The sequence below is a fragment of the Budorcas taxicolor genome, chromosome 3 (genome assembly GCF_023091745.1).
Source record: "Budorcas taxicolor isolate Tak-1 chromosome 3, Takin1.1, whole genome shotgun sequence".
NCBI classification, from domain to species: domain Eukaryota; kingdom Metazoa; phylum Chordata; class Mammalia; order Artiodactyla; family Bovidae; genus Budorcas; species Budorcas taxicolor.
Window position 1 is genome coordinate 73,661,330 of NC_068912.1, and position 17,131 is coordinate 73,678,460.

The window sequence follows — 17,131 nt, forward strand, 5'->3', positions numbered from 1 at the left end:
CTTTTTACAACCAAAGTCTTATCAATACAACTTCATCGCCCCTGTGATGGCTTAGTCATTCAAGGCCAAGTTGATAAAGGGTAAATATCTGAAACAAATATTGGGATCTGGAGAGCACATGTCCAGGTAAGACATATTATTTTATTGAAAACTTTGGGCCAGTCAAACAAGGTTGAAAGTGGACTGACTCTAGTTTGCCTTTCCTGACTTACAATTTGTGACCTGTCATAAAAATCACCAAAATGAAGTAAGTACCAAGAAAATCTGAAGAGAATCCTAAGTCAATTCCTTAAAAGTGCACAGCAACAATCAGTTCAACTCAAATCAGAACATTAACAAATGCTTCCAGAGGGTGGGGAAGGTAGTTTTTGTGCTGGAAAACAAAGAATGAATAGAATTTCCAAATATTGCAAGGAGTTGAAAATAATCATAAGCAAGGAAAGAACACAGTCAATTCATATGGGCATTGTGTGGAGAGTTTTTTATGTCTCAGGATACAGGGCGTGAAATCTGGTGTATGTAATAGGAGGCAGGTTTAGAAAGGTCCCTTAGGGCAAGACTTGAGGGATCTTAAATATCATAAGACATTTGGGCTTGATTCCATAAGCCCTAGGAAGCCATTTGGGGCCTTTTCAAGAGTAGTAAAATGATCTATTTGTCATCTTCACAGAACATTTCTGGAAGCATTTGGGAAGAATGGATGGGAACGATATAAAATATGGTTTAAACTGGGTTATTGGTTGTTCAGTTTAAAAGCAACACAGAAAATGTATTTGTATATTTCAGTATCTGATTAGATACAAGGAAAGGACAATTTGAAGGTAATTCCCAAGTTTTCTGTCTCAATAACAAGGTTGAATAGTGAAGTTATTAGCTGAGATTGGGAACACAGGAAAAGAGATTCGGAAGAATTCTGAGTGCCGAGTTTGTTTGGGAAGCATAGTGAAATCAGGTGTTAATACTGGATACACAGTCCACGAGAGAGCAGGGTTTTGGTTGTGTTCTTAAAATGCATAGTGATATTTCCAAAGTAAATACTTGGCCTTAGCACTTTGTCCTGGAATCCTTCAGTGATTCCTGACTGCCCCTAGAATAAAGTCCTAACAGTACAGCATGCATGCGAGACCTTCATGTTCTAGCCACTGTTGACCTCTCTGGCTATGAATCTTGCCATGCTACTGTCTCAAAATAGGGGTTTATCCATCCTGAAATATTCAGTTACCAAACTGTGATATGATTTCTGTCTTTCAAGCCTCTTCATATGTTGGCTGTTTTGCTTAAAAGCCTCTTATACACACACACACACACACCGACACACAGACACACATACAGACACACAGACACACACACACAGACACACACACACACACAGACACACACAGACAGACACACACAGACACACACACAGACACACAGACACACACACACACACACACAGACACACAGACACACAGACACACACACACGGCCTTCCAGTAGTCCTTTTGTCTCAATTCAGTGTCACCTTCTCTCAGAAAACTACCCTGAGACTTTCATGCTTAAAGAGGAAGCTCTCCAGATGTACTCCCATTTGCTCACCTCTATCTAAGTACTTTTTCAAAACTCTTACAGAAGTCATTATTTATTCATTTATTTATTTTTGGCTGTTCTGTGTCTTTTGTTGCCCGGGCTTTCTCTAGTTGAGGTGAGTCAGGGCTGCTCTCTAGTTGCGATGCACAGGTTTCTCATTGCAAAGGCTTATTTTGTTGCAGAACACGGGCTTTAGGATGTGCAGGCTTCAGTAGTTGCAGCACGTGGGCTCAGTAATTGCAGTCTGAGGTCTGGAACACAGGCTCGAGTCATGGTACACAGACCTTGTTGCTCGGCGGCATGCGGGATCTTCCTGGATCAGAGTTTGAACCTGTTTCTCCTGCACTGGCAGATGGATTCTTTACCAGTGAGTCACCCAGGAAGCCTCCTTGAAATACTCTTTTAAACCATACTCAACTTTTTTACTTCCCCATCTCTGCTCCTAATATAATCTACCAGGGAGTAAGAGTTCTGCCGTGTTAACCATCATGCTCTCAACATCTAACGTGGTGTTTGGAATAAACTCTGTTGTGAGAATGAGTTGTGGCCTTTTCATAATGATAAAGTAGAGCCATTCTAGTTTTGATACATCTTCAAATTGATAAGAGACTATTCATAGAAATGTATCATCACCTTAGATTGTGGAACACTGTAAACCCAATGTGCGATTACAGAAAGGAAGCTAGTTTCTATTGCTCAGTTCTGATTTCCCAGGATTTCTTCTTGTCGACTCGGTCTCTGCAAAGTGGTTGTGTTGGTATATTGTAGGATAAAATTTGACATCTAAATCATAAGCATGTTGATATTAGAAAAGCAATTGAAGCAGAGAAGAGAAATCTAGACACAGGCCAGGCTGTCAGAGATACAGGACTCACTGCAGTCAGGGAAGTATGGACATCTGCACCATAGCCTTTGTTTATTTGATATAGGGTTGCTGCTGCTGCTGCTAAGTCTCATCAGTCGTGTCTGACTCTGCACGACCCCGTAGATGGCAGCCCACCAGGCTCCCCTGTCCCTGGGATTCTCCAGGCAAGAACACTGGAGTGGGTTGCCATTTCCTTCTCCAATGCATGAAAGTGAAAAGTGAAGTCGCTCAGTCGTGTCTGACTCTTCGCGACCCCATGGACTGATATAGGGTTAAAAGGGAATATTATTCCTATGCAAATCAAACTGTCACAAGTAAAGCAGCCCAAAGGTCTCTGATCTAAAATTATTAATTTCATTAAAATTGATGAAATAAACAAAACGTACATTTTAAATAGCCTAATAAAGTCTAAAATCATTAAAATGTCCTAATATATTATAATAATATTAATTTATTCAAATATACCACTAAAGATAGATACCTCTTGGGGCTAAGACAGTGATGCATGATATCCTCAAGTCTGTTCCTGGGAATAAATGATACATTGTTTTGGGGCCTTGAGTGCCAAGCAATACAGAAAACCAATAGGTTGCTCTAGTGGCATGTTCACATAAATTTTCATGTCTCTGGTTTCTAGCAGTTCCTCTCCTCCCTCTTTTTACTTTTTTTTAATCTACCTGGCACATCTGTGAAAAGCCTAGATGAGGTTGTTAATGTGCATGTAACTGATACTGAGTTTGGCATATCTTGAAATCATGATGCCATGATCCTTTCAGTCACTCTCCTAGATCTTTTCTTTAAAAATAATTTCCTGTATGCTCGATATTTAATATTTTTCTGCCATCTGAGAGGAAATGTATCTGTTCTAATAAACAGACTCTATCATTGAACAATAATGACACCTATCATATATCCAGTGCTTACTGTGTTTGGTATATATGTGTATATATGTGTACAATATTAGATTTTATATGTTTAAAATATTCTTTTATTAACACTTTGAAACTGGCTTCATTTTTCCCATTTTATAGATGAAAACCTAAGCATTAAAAAATGTAAAAACATAATTCACTCAGTCAAGCACACACTTACTGTAGAATTATTAAATGCCCAGCACTCTGTTACATACTTAGAATATGATGAATAACAAAACCAGCCAGGATCCTTGCCTGAATGGAATTACACTCTAATGGGGAATGTGGAACACGAGCAAAAGCCACACAAATATATGAGAACTTACAGAGAGATGTATTTGATGTTATGGTGATGATTTGACCAAGTCAGAACACAGTAACTTCAGAGCATCACTAAAATTCAGACTTTAGAGGTAATTCTGGGCTTAAATATATTGCTTTCTTGTTAATCTTCTAGGTTCTTTTTTTTTTTTTTTCTGTCAATCTTGGTACAGCATGCATGTACACTATGGGGAGAGACTTATTACCACCCAAATATTTAGTGAAACTAGGGGAAAAAAATAAGCAATAATTGATACTGAAGAGGTATGTTTGTGTGAAGGAAGGTGACCTGAGGAGGGAGGTGAAAGCCGATTTCATGCGTCTCATCTTGGGACCTTGAGTAGCCTGAAAGGCTAACTCTACCGGAGGCTAACGACACCTGATGTAAGGGGTGGCATTGCTGTGCATAATTAAGCCCATAATAGGTAGTTAAGAGGCCTCTAGCTTATCTGAACTGCCAGAGAAATCACCAGACAGCTATCTGAACCAAACCGTACATTTTTGTTTGACTGTCTACCCCACTAGTTTCACCTCATGAATTGAACCTGGCTTTCTTGGCATGAATGCCACATGAAAACTTGGTTATTTAGCACTATTAGTTTTATTCCTTGATTTAACTTGATTTTCTTCAACAACCCATGATTTCTGACTTGTCTCTCCAAATTCAGATACAATATTCTGATTTCCCTTGGTGGTTTCAAAATATCAGTTGCTACTTTTGGAGGATACCAATATTCAGAAGACCTGGATTTTAATTTTGGCTCTACAACTCATCAAATGGGCTTCCTGATAGCTCAGTTGGTAAAGAATCTGCCTGCAATGCAGGAGACCCGGGTTCAATTCCTGGGTCAGGAAGATCTACTGGAGAAAAGGAGAGGCTACCCACTCCAGTATTCTTGGGCTTCTGTTATGGCTGGTAGAGAATCCGCCTGCAATTAGGTAGACTTGGGTTCAATCCCTGGGTTGGGAAGATCCCCTGGAGAAAGGAAAGGCTACCCACTCCAGGATTCTGGCCTAGAGAATTCCATGGGCTGTATAGTCCATGGGGTCACAAAGAGTCAGACGTGACTGAGCAACTTTCACTTTCACTTATCAAATGGTGGAAAATAAAAATATTTATTTTTTTCTAAATTGTTCTTTTTTCTCATCTGCAAAATAGGACTAATAATGCTTACCTCATAGGATGGCTAAGAAAATTAGTTGATCATACCTTTGAAAATGCCTAAATGTCAGTTTCCCACACTCTTAACACTAAAAGTTTCTGTATAATGTTGAAGTTTCTTAGATTAACTTCTGTCATAAATGTGTTGAGAACAGCTATAATTTTCCACATTCATAAACCATTCCTGCTCACACTGAAAAGACAGAAATAGTCATGAATTCAGAGCCAGATATATGTATTTAAGCTGAAGCTGTATCATTGAAAGAGCCATTATAAGATGTGTTGTACAAAGACCTCAGTGTCATTTTCAGATGTAGCTAAAACCCTTTAGATACTAATAATGTTAGGTCTCTTTGGTTCCTAAATCAGTGCCTCAAGCATAAGAGATATTTAATAATCATTTGATGACAAAATTAAACTCTATTTCCATTAATACCATATCAGAGTGTTTACCATCACCCATGACTTTCTCTAAAGCTCTTTTTTTGAACTGTATCTTTAGTTCATACCATGACTTGGAACTCCATAAGCCTGAAATCAATTTCTGGAAGTAATATTCCTTTTCTTTGTAAATATAACTCTTATGATTCCAGAGCTGCTTACTTTCCCCTACCACCTTCCATATTTCCTATGTTACCACCCAAATATCAGTTAGTAAGCCTGTATTCATCTTATCCAGTTATATAACATGATACATTACTATCAGATGTGTGTGTGTGTGTGTGTGTGTGTGTATAGTCACTCAGTCGTGTCTGACTCTTTGTTACCCCATGGACTATAGTAAGTCAAACTCCTATGTCCATGGAATTCTCCAGACAAGAATACCGGAGGGGGTATCCATGCCCTTCTCCAAGGGATCTTCCCAACCCAGGGATCGAACCCAGGTCTCCCGCATTGCAGGAAGATTCTTTACCATCTGAGCCACTAACGAAGCCCATATTATTATCATATTCTTTTGTAATTCTAGTCTGGTCAAAGATCTATTACCATTTAAGAACACCTCTCCCATTCCTATGAAAGTTGTTTTTAAATTTTTTTTGCAAGTTATTTTAATAATTTAATTGTTGTTATCTGACCCACTCATACATGGTTCCTATACTAGCAATGGAATTTTCCTGTGACTGTTTACACCTGAAAGCTTCAGTTCAGTTCAGTTCAGTTCAGTCGCTCAGTCGTGTCCAACTCTTGCAACCCCATGGACTACAACATACCAGGTCTCCCTGTCCATCACCAACTTCCAGAGTTTACTCAAACTCATGTCCATTGAGTCAGTGATGCAATCCAACCATCTCATCCTCTGTCATCTCCTTCTTCTCCTGCCTTCAATCTTTCCCAACAAATGCTTGCTTCTCTAGAAATGTCTATGTTACTCCTGACCTGGAAAGGCGAATGAAATTATAGTCCCAAAATTTGTACTGAGGCTGGATTTATATTTTAAATGAAAGAGGTCAGGTTTAGTTGTCCCATTTATTTTTGCAACTTTAACAATCAGTGCTAATGGCTATATGGCCAGTTTTGCTATTGTGATGTTATTCTGGGTTTTCTGGCTATCCTAGATAGATATTGTTTAAGAGAGGTTATTGTAAAGTTTGTTAACATTTCATGTACCAGAAAGAGAAGTACCATAGTTGTTAATATGCTTTCCACGTGCTGCCTCTGACTGACACTGAAAATATGAAGAACTGTTCTAACTCAGAACTAGTTAATTGGCCAGGCTGTGTCAGTTATGAGTTGGCAGAAGTGAAGTGAAGTGAAATGAAAGTTGTTCAGCTGTGTCTGAACCCATGGAGTATACAGTCCATGGAATTCTCCAGGCTAGCATGCTGGAGTGGGTAGCCTTTCCCTTCTCCAGGGCACCTTCCCAACCCAGGAATTGAACTGGAGTCTCCTGCATTGCAACTGAGCTCTGAGGGAAGTCCAGAGTCTGCTGGCAAAGCAAATAGCCTTCAGTTCACAGATATATGAGGTATTAACAAAAGACAGAAGAAAGAAGAAGGAGGGCAGTGGTCCTTGGTATGTGTCTTAGTCCATTTGAGCTGCTACAACAAAATACCACAAACTGGGTAGCTTATAAACCAAAGAAATTTATCTCACAGTGCTGGAGGCTGAGAGTCCAAGATCAGGGTGCCAGCATGACTGGGTGAGGATACCCTTCTGGGTGTCAGACTTCTCATTGCATCTTCACATGGCAGAAACAGGTAGCGATATCTCTGAAGTCTCTTTTATGAAGTACTGATCTCAACCATGAAGGTTTTACCTTCATCACTTTTAAGTTCCTCCTAAAGCCCCACCTAATAATGCCATTGTCTTTGGGACTTAGGATTTCAGTATATGAATTTGGCGGTGGGGGGGATGCAGAACATAGTGGTTTGGAACAAACTCCTAGAGGTAACAGAGGGTAGAGGACCTCAGAGCCCACAGTAGTAGAAGAATCTTATATCCGTGGGGTCCAATGAATAGCAAAAATGAAAAAAAAAAAAAATGACCAGGCATTTCTAAGCAGGCACCACATGCTAAGGAATATCATATTTAATTCCTAACGTAATAAAGTTTTTTTTTTTCTTTTTGAGTGGAGGGATTATAATAAACATCTCTCATTCTATAAGCTAAGGACAAAAACCATTCTCTTAGAACTTGAAAGGGTTAAGTATCTAGGAAAAGAGAATGAACTCCTGAAAAGGCAATATTCCAGTGTTTTTTGTTCTCTGGTTTCACTGCAAGTTGTGTTGTGAACTATTTCTTGAGTTGCCACTTTCAGATTTCATATCACTGATACAAATAAAGAAGTCTGGATTCAAACAAATCTAGAATAAATATGAAAAATCCAGTGGGTCCAGGATCATCCCGTGAATAGGCTAACGGCACATGCTTGAAGTCTACTAAGGATTTTCTTTAACACAGAACAGCAATGCAATTTGTCAAATGTATGTTTGATATAAAAAGAATGACTCTCTTTTAGAAAATATAATTATATTTAAACATATTAGAAGAAGCCTGCTTCATTAAAAACTCATCATAAAGATCTCTTTCCTTATTTATTTTCAGTCAAGCAGTGAAATTACATTAGGGTCACTCATGATGGGACTTCTAGGCATAGTTCATTTTTTTGTATCTATTAATAATAAGTATTAATAATAATAACTAAGATGTATTCATATATATATGAATATATATGATTCTTCTTGAAAAAGCTTCAGTAATAATGTGTTGTTCAGCTTAGCCCCTAATCACCCAGCATAGAACTCATTTGTATAGTAATTTTTAGAATTGATTTAAATAGCTGAGAAAGCTTTCACTGCCACTATCTCCAGATAACTGTAGGAAAATCATAGAAATATACCCTCCAGAGATATATCCCATCTCAGAAGTCACTCTCCTTCCAGGTCAGCTTTGGAAAGAGTTCCCCAGTCATCTACTAGGCAAAGACAGGTTCTTCAATGATGCGTGAGCAGTCAGTACTTCTAAAACTCCCCAGTATAGAAGAAAGTAAGCTTTGGACTTTTCCAGTTATCTTGGAGATAGCTTCCTCTGGGGAAGAAAATCCCCCCAGGGAAGATGCTTTTCTTTTTTATTGGCCATAATCACCTGCCAGGCTGATCAGAGCAGAAGGAGCTGCTACTGCTAAAGTGCTACTAATGTGCCACTCTGGTAAGAATGCACATAACACTGCTGGCTAGGGGCCAAAAATGGGCCTGCACATACAGAGTGTGGATTCACTGCATGGTTTAGCAGCATCTGCGGCTTTGCCTTCAGATACATTAAAGGGCAGACAGTTGGAACCCAGCTCAGAAAAACAGCCATAAGGAACATAAGCAAATATATTCCATGAAGTAACAGAGTATACTCCCTTGGGATTTTCTTTCCAGAGTCTAGCCAAATGAAGACTCTAACAAATCTCTCCTCAATTCTTCAGTAGAAAAATGAGTCTTAGTTTTGGTAGATGGGACACAAAAAGGAGTTAGTAGTCTAAGGAGTTGCCGAGTCCTCTGGAAGATGCAGCCTTAGCATTTTGTTGTCGTTTAGTCTCTAAGTCATGTCCAACTCTTTTGTGACCCTAAGGACTGTGGCCGTCCAGGCTCTTCTGTCCTTGGGATTTCCCAGGCAAGAATATTGGAATGGGTTGCCATTTCTTCCAGGGGATCTTCCTTGATCCAGGGATCAAACCTGTATCTCCTGCATTGGCTGCTGCTGCTAAGTCGCCTCAGTCGTGTCCGACTCTGTGCAACCCCATAGACGGCAGCCCACCAGGCTCCGCCGTCCCTGGGATTCTCCAGGCAAGAACGCTGGAGTGGGTTGCCATTTCTTCCAGGGGATCTTCCTTGATCCAGGGATCAAAGCTGTATCTCCTGCATTGGCAGGCAGATTCTTTATTGCTGAGCCACCAGGGAAGCTATTAGACATGGGCTTCCCATGTCTAGTAGTGAAAGAATCCACTTGCCAGTGCAGAAGATATGAAAAAGGTGGGTTCAGTTCCTGGGTCAGGAAGATCCCCTCAAGGAGGAAATGGCAACCCACTTCAGTATTCTTGCCTGGTGAATCATATAGACAGAGAAGCCTGGTAGGCTACAGTTCATAGGGTCACGAATTGTTGAACATGACTGAGCATGCACACACAATTTGACTTAAGCCATCTTGCTAAAGTTTGAAATCTGCTATAATGAAGGACAATTAAACTTTGGATTTTTATACATACCATATACTATTGTTTAAAAGTAAATTTACTGGTGTGATGCAGAAAAATATGTAAGAATCACTGTGGGATTTTAGCATAAATATTGATAGATTTGTAATATGATACTATATTGAGAAGTATCAGTCTCAGTAAAGTTGCTCAGTTGTGTCCAACTCTTTGCAACCCCATGTACTATACAAACCATGGAATTCTCCAGCCAGAATACTTGAGTGGGTAGCCTTTCCCTTCTCCAGGGGATCTTCCCAACCCAGGGATCGAACCCAAGTCTCCCACATTTAAGGCAGATTCTTTACCAGCTGAGCCTCCAGGGAAGCCCAAGAATACTGGAGTGGGTAGCCTATCTCTTCTCCAGCGGATCTTCCCAAACCAGAAATCGAACTGGGGTCACCTGCATTGCAGGTGGATTCTTTACCAACTGAGCTACTAGGGAAAGCCCCATGATACAGATGTTTAAAATTTCCATGTCCTAGATATTTTATGCCATATTTTCTTGTGTCAGAATTGGAAATCATTAGGTTTATAGGTCAAGTGAAATTTTTTCAATACTTATTAAACTAAAAATTTTATTAATCTGATTAAAAGTTGAGTTTTGGATAAACCAAATTCAGCTATGACATGAAATATAAGTAATTCCCAGAGTAATCAAGCATGGTTGCTTATTTTAATCTGCATTTAACTACAATATATTTTATCTAAATTCAGATGCAAGTCACATAAGATAATGCAAAGGAGTTCAACCTAAACTCTCAGGGGAATGTCAATTATTAGCATCTTCGTGATTAAAGAAATGCTTAATACTAAGATTTGAACACATTAAAGATGAAAAATTAACAAGCCGTTTGAGCTAAGAGTTTCTGTAGCCCATATTATGATTAGCAAATTCTTTCACAATAAATTTTGGGGTTAGTTAGGGAGCAGCAGCAGCAGGGAGAAGTTATTATTTGGTTGGCTTCTCATTATAGCAGATTTCATATTTAGAAAGAAACATTCTTAAAGGGGCCGCTGAAGGGGACTTAGTGATCCCTGTGTTGTGGGGATCATTCGTTGTGTCATTCAAACTTCATTGACATACGTGAGAGTGTTAGTCACTCAGTCATGTCCAACTCTTTGCAACCCCATGGTCTACATAGCCCACCAGGCTCCTCTGTCCGTGGAATTCTCCTGGCAAGGATACTGGAGTGGTTTGCCATTCCCTTCTCCTGGGTATCTTACCAACCCAGGGATCAAACCCAGGTCTCCTGAATTACAGGCAGATGCTTTACCATCTTAACCAAACATAAAGAATTCAAACATAAAGTATGTCCATATGGCCTTGCCTTTTGAGAAATTTAAAGCAATTGTTTATTTGGGTAGACTTGTGTGCGTAGAAACTGCTAGAGAGAACAATGCAATAATGTGGTTTTGATGTTATAAATTCTACAACAATTTGGAGAGTGATATGCAAAGTAAGAAAAAGAGACACAGAGAGAAAGTCATTTAGGGAGCAGTAGAGTGGGAGAGATAGGACGTAGATCAGACTTACATGCGGATGGAGAGATCCGGCTGTCAGAAATAAAAAGGGATGGTGACCATTGGGGTAAGATTCAGGAAAAGAGTGAAGCAGAAGCAATCATGTGAAGCATTGAAATTGGGAGAACTATGCCAGCCTATCTGAGAATAAGGGCCTCTACTGGTAAGTGTGGAAAAGGGAAGTTGAGTATTCAGGGTGGAATCAGGTAAAACTGAACCCTATATTGAGGTCTAGAAAGGTTAAAGGACTTTGTTAGGCACATTACCAAAATGTGGCACAGATAGGCTGCTGCTGCTGCTGCCTAGTCACTAAGTCATGCCCGACTCCGTGCACCCCATGGTCTGTAGCCTGCCAGGCTCCTTTGTCCACAGGATTCTCTAGGCAGGAATACTGGAGTGGGTTGTTATTTCCTTCTCCAGGGGATCTTCCTGACCCGGGGTTTGAACCAGCCTCTTCTGCTTAGAAGGCAGATTCTTTACCACTGAGCCTCCTGGGAAACCAGCCAAAGATAGGACTCAACTTAAATACGACCCTCAATATTATATTTAGCTTTTTTTTTTCTTTTTGTAGATTTAACAAGTCATCTATTTGGGTTGTACCTACAAAGTGGCAGTAAAGTGTTGAGTCTGGAGTCAGAACCATCCTACCACAGCTACAGGATTAACTTTCATGAAAGTTATCTAAAACTATCATTTGAAATAGCCTCAGCCTTACCAGGTGGTGCTAGTGTTAAAGAACAAGCCACTGCCTATGCAGGAAACATGAGAGACTTGGGTTCGATTCCTCAGTCAGGAAGAGTCCCTGGTGGAGGGCATGGCAGTCCACTCCAGTATTCTTACCTGGAGACTTCTATGGACAGAGGAGCTTGGTGGGCTACAGTCCATAGGATGGCAAAGAGTCAGACACAACTAAAGCAACTTAGTACACAGACATGTTCTGGTCAACTTTTTAGAAATCCGGAGTTTGTGTTTTTAATGGAGTCATTATATTTATTCCCTTTTACTTTTCCTTGGCTTTAACTGTTGAGATGCCATTGCTGTAATGTGTTTAATTTTCTAAAACACAAATCAATGTATGAACAGGACACGTGGTTTTCAAGTCCGGTTTGATATATAGCACAGATAATCCCATAGGAAGAGTCTACCTCTGTCATACAGTTTCCCTTCCCCGGTATCTACTACTGTAAGGAAAATATAATTACACTATTATCATGTTATATGCTAACAGCAGCATGGTCAAAATGGTCTATGGGTTGCCATGGCAACCCCATCTAAGATAAACATGAAAATGGTATTCACAACACATATTTACCTAGAGTTTGTTTTGTCTTTCAGGCTCTTCAATGGCCAACAAGGAATTATCATTCAAAACTTTAGCACAAGATCCATTCTCACTGTTACCAACGTGACACAGGAGCACTTCGGCAACTATACTTGTGTGGCTGTCAACAAGCTAGGCACGACCAACGCGAGCCTGCCTCTCAGCCGTAAGTAGCACAGAATTCCCAAAACGCTCCCAGGGCCTTTTGGCTCCTGTCTGTGAGCTCAGCCTAATGTGTCATGTTCCTTACACAGAGGAGATTTGGCCCCAAAATAATCTGGATGTTGGAGAATTTGATAATTCCTATAGAATTACATATGGACTTAGAAAAATATTTTATATCTGAGAGAAGGAGAATATTATAGGATCCACTAAAGATGTCTTCTGACTGATGATGGCTGGTTGGTAGAATTTAGTTTTGTTTGTTTTCAAAAATGCATTATATTTAAGCATAGATTAATCTGGATTGAATTTACTCTTGGTTGACTTTCTCTAGATATTTTGGAATAGTGAGAGTTTCACCATGACCAAGGTATAATAGTGAGTAAATGATATAATAGTGAGTAAATGATGATGGACAAAATATTTTATCCATATAGGTAATGTTTTTACTAAAAACTGTGTTTTGAAAAAGAACTTAAGGTTTTACTTAAATAGATACTTTAGTTCTAATGTATCTTTGTTCCTAAGGACCAGAAATGAAAAAAAAAAAAGAAGACCAAACACAAGGATTAGGGGAAAGGAGAGAATTATATTTTAACGTTTTCAATTAGTTTTAGTACTTTTTAGAAGCTGTTGTTCAAGAGTTGTTATAACCAAAAAATATTCCTGATTTTGAAGTGGAATGTTATTCAAAATGTTCAAAGAAGACTCCAGAGAATATGCTGTCTTTTTAGTTGTACAGTTATATAAACCATTCTTACCTTTGATCGTTTATGTTTTTATGGCAACCTGACATATGTATATTTATGCTGTCATCCTTTGATAGTAAGCGCGCTCTGAAAAAGGCAAACATTATGAGTTCATCACAGACATGATTGTTTCTATTTTGCAGAAATGAGGAATGGGATATATAATACTCCTACTACTTAAAAATATTAAATAAGAAGTTTCATGATTTATGAACTCTGAATTACCAAGATTTAAGAATCTCTATTGTTAAATAAAATATATCAGTTGGTTGTAAGACAAAATAATAATTTAAGATGATTTGTCCTATATACACTTTTAAAATATCACATCATTTATTATTTCAGTTTAATATTATAAAGTATCTCTTAGTACCCCCCACTCTGAAAGAAAAGCATTGCTTGCCACAAAATAGTCGAAGTATAATATACTTGCTTAAGTTTCTTCCGTGAAGATTATTTACTTAGTGTAATTATGAATAATAACATTGCAAATATTATAGAGCAGTGTGAATTCCAAGTTAATGTAAATATTGATACTTCTTTTGTAATGTTATTAATATTTTAAATTGTTTAAATATTCAAGAACCTGAAAGAGTAAATGAATTAAACCAAGTAAAGAAAAATTTAAGGCTTAATAGCACATTCATTTTTGCTACTTAAATTTCTAAACCACACTCTGATTTTCAAAACTGGAGCATTAATGAATGTAACAAATTAGAAACAAATGTCATTTGTTTGTTTTACTCTGGCAACCTTAGCACAGTCATCTGGATATAATGCACTGCTGAAAAGGCTTCTAAACATGGTATCTTCAGAATGGACTCTGATGATCTTCCTTTGTTGCTGACTTTCTGTGTATAGAAGTGCTAAGGATAACTAGAACAATTGGATTGAAATTCATTAAGAAAGACATAATATGCAAATTTTATCTATAATTTTGAACATACCCCTGGAAGTTTGAAGAAATTTCTGTATATTCAAAACTCTTGTGTGACTTCACCTGAAACTCTTATTGCACTAAGAGTTTCTATTTTTTACAATAATTATTTTTGTATAGTTTGTATCTCTCTACCAAATTATGTTTGTTGAGAACACAGAATCAATATCTGATTAATTCTCCCATATCGCTAAGCACAGTGTCTAATATTTCATAGACAATATTAAACTATATCTGATATTCACATAGACAACTTATTTAGTGAAATAAGTGAATTAAACAGTGATTGAATAGACAATTAATAAATGAATGAGTAGACTGAGATTTAGCTGTGCAATGTATATTATAATCTCCAGTTATATAAAGGAATATTGCAGTGATGGTAATACTTATTGTGAGCTTACTGTAAACCAGATAATATCTTTAAATGAATTTGTTCCAATATCTTTATATGAATTTGTTCTTTTAATTCTCACACTACCAAAAAAGGTAAATTCTAAAATTCTCTTCTTACAAATGAGAAAACTAAAATGAAGGGAAATTAAAAGTTTGGTCAAAGTCAAATGGCTAATAAGTGACAAAGCAGAAACCTGATCAACAGTCTGGTTTCAGAGTCCCAGGTTTTAACTTCTGTGTTTCACTGTCTCTCACTGTGCTACACATAAAACCAGTATGGAGATAAATTGTATCATTTGCAATATATTATTGAAAACCTCTACATGTAACATGTTTGCCTTTCTTAGCTTTTTTTAATATAAATTTTAATAATTTGGGGTGCTATTGTTGTGTGTATAAAAACTGTTTTATTAAATGGTTAGAAATGGACAACATACACCAGATATAAAATTAAAGTTTATGAAAGATGAATGAGGTTAATGTTTGACCAAAATAATTTTAAAAGTGAGACTCAGAGACATTTGAACACATTTCTATGGGATTTTAAAACTCTTTGGAATGGTACCATTCTCCAACACAGGCACTGTGAATCTTCAAACTATGTAGAGAAAGACAGCTTTTTTAAAGTTCGTGTGAAGCTGGTTGCCCCTTGATAAGAATTCCTGTTATATCTGCACAAGGTCTGTGGATGGGAGACCCTTCAGCCTCTAAACTGATCCAAGATAAGTTGTTGGTCCTAAGCTAATCTAATGTTGGCCCATGACCTGCTAATTTTTTTTTAATCTGTTATTGAATATCAGCCCTTGTTATAGTCAAGGGAGTGTATAAAACCAAAGTGCTCATCTTCCAATCCAGGAGAAAGGAATTAAACTCCAAGGAGTCTGCCATTTGTGTAAATAATGATATATGGAACAAGCCCTGAATAGAGAAATTCATATTACTATGATTTGTATCCATGACTATTAACATGCCCAGAAGTAAAGAAGTGAAGTGAAGTCGATCAGTTGTTTCTGACTCTTTGCAACCCCTTGGACTGTAGCCTACCAAGCTCCTTCATCCATGGGACTTTCTAGGCAAGACTACTGGAGTGGGTTGCCATTTCCTTCTCCAGGGGATCTTCCCAACCCAGGGATCAAACTTGGGTCTCCTGCATTGTAGGCAGACGCTTTATTGTCTGAGCCACCAGAGAAGTCCAGAGAATTAATCAAATATGCTCAGAGAGTTAATCAAAAATGTGAGTTTCCCTTCATAGTGCTTATGCATAGTAAACACTATACTGAGTTTCAGTCACTGAGAATCAGGTCCCCGTCCAAAACTATTTAGAATAAATCTTGATTCTATTAAAATCTACTTCTTATGTGTAATAACCTACATTTTCCAGATAATCAAGAAGGAAAAAATCAAGAATTTGTAGTTTAGAGTCTTGCCATAACTAAGACCACCAAAAAGGATTGTAGCACTTTTTTATGTACAAATGTTTTGTGTCTATGTTTCACACATAATGGGAGTCAGTTCAGTTCAGTTCAGTTCAGTCGCTCAGTCATGTCCAACTCTTTGTGACCCCATGAATCGCAGCACGGCAGGCCTCCCTGTCCATCACCAACTCCCGGAGTTCACTCAGACTCGCGTCCATCAAGTCAGTGATGCCATCCAGCCATCTCATCCTCTGTCGTCCCCTTCTTCTCCTGCCCCCAATCCCTCCCAGCATCAGAGTCTTTTCCAATGAGTCAACTCTTCACATGAGGTGGCCAAAGTACTGGAGTTTCAGCTTTAGCATCATTCCTTCCAAAGAAATCCCAGGGCTGATCTCCTTCAGAATAGACTGGTTGGATCTCCTTGCAGTCCAAGGAACTCTCAAGAGTCTTCTCCAACACCACAGTTCAAAAGCATCAATTCTTTGGTGCTCAGCTTTCTTCACAGTCCAACTCTCACATCCATACATGACCACAGGAAAAACCATAGCCTTGACTAGATGGACCTTAGTCGGTAAAGTAATGTCTCTGCTTTTTAAAGCAGGTCATAATTTGAACCACAGTTTCATCACGCATAGTTATATAATCTTGAGTAAATGCCAAAGCTTCAGGTAATTCATTTGTAAAGTAAGGGCAATAATAGCTCCCACTTCATTGTTTTTGTTCAGTCACCAAGTGATGTCCACTCTTTATGACTCTATGGACTACAGCATGCCAGACCTCTCTGTTCCTCACCATCTCCCAGAGTTTGCCCAAGTTCATGTCCGTTGAATCAATGATGCATCCAATCATCTCATCCTCTGTTGCCCTCTTCTCCTTCTGCTTCAATCTTCCCCAGCATCAGGGTCTTTTCCAATGAGTCAGCTCTTTGCATCAGGTGGCCAAAGTACTGGAACTTCAGCTTCAGCATCAGTCCTTCCAATGAGTATTCAGGGTTGATTTCCTTTAAGATTGACTGGTTTGATCTCCTTGTTGTCCAAGGACTCTCAAGAATCTTCTCCTGTACCACAGTTCAAAAGCATCAATTCTTTGGCACTCAGCCTTCTTTGTGGTCCAACTCT

The 17,131-nt window shown here is 38.5% G+C and overlaps 1 protein-coding gene across 1 annotated transcript in view; it reads left to right on the plus strand.

Annotated features, from left to right (window-relative positions):
* NEGR1 (neuronal growth regulator 1) overlaps nucleotides 1-17,131 on the plus strand; it is a 1,004,973-nt gene that overhangs the window by 789,360 nt on the left and 198,482 nt on the right. Inside the window, exon 6 of the mRNA XM_052637140.1 lies at nucleotides 12,369-12,520. Within this exon, the coding sequence (XP_052493100.1) occupies nucleotides 12,369-12,520 (152 nt within the window). The remainder of the gene's footprint in view (nucleotides 1-12,368; nucleotides 12,521-17,131) is intronic.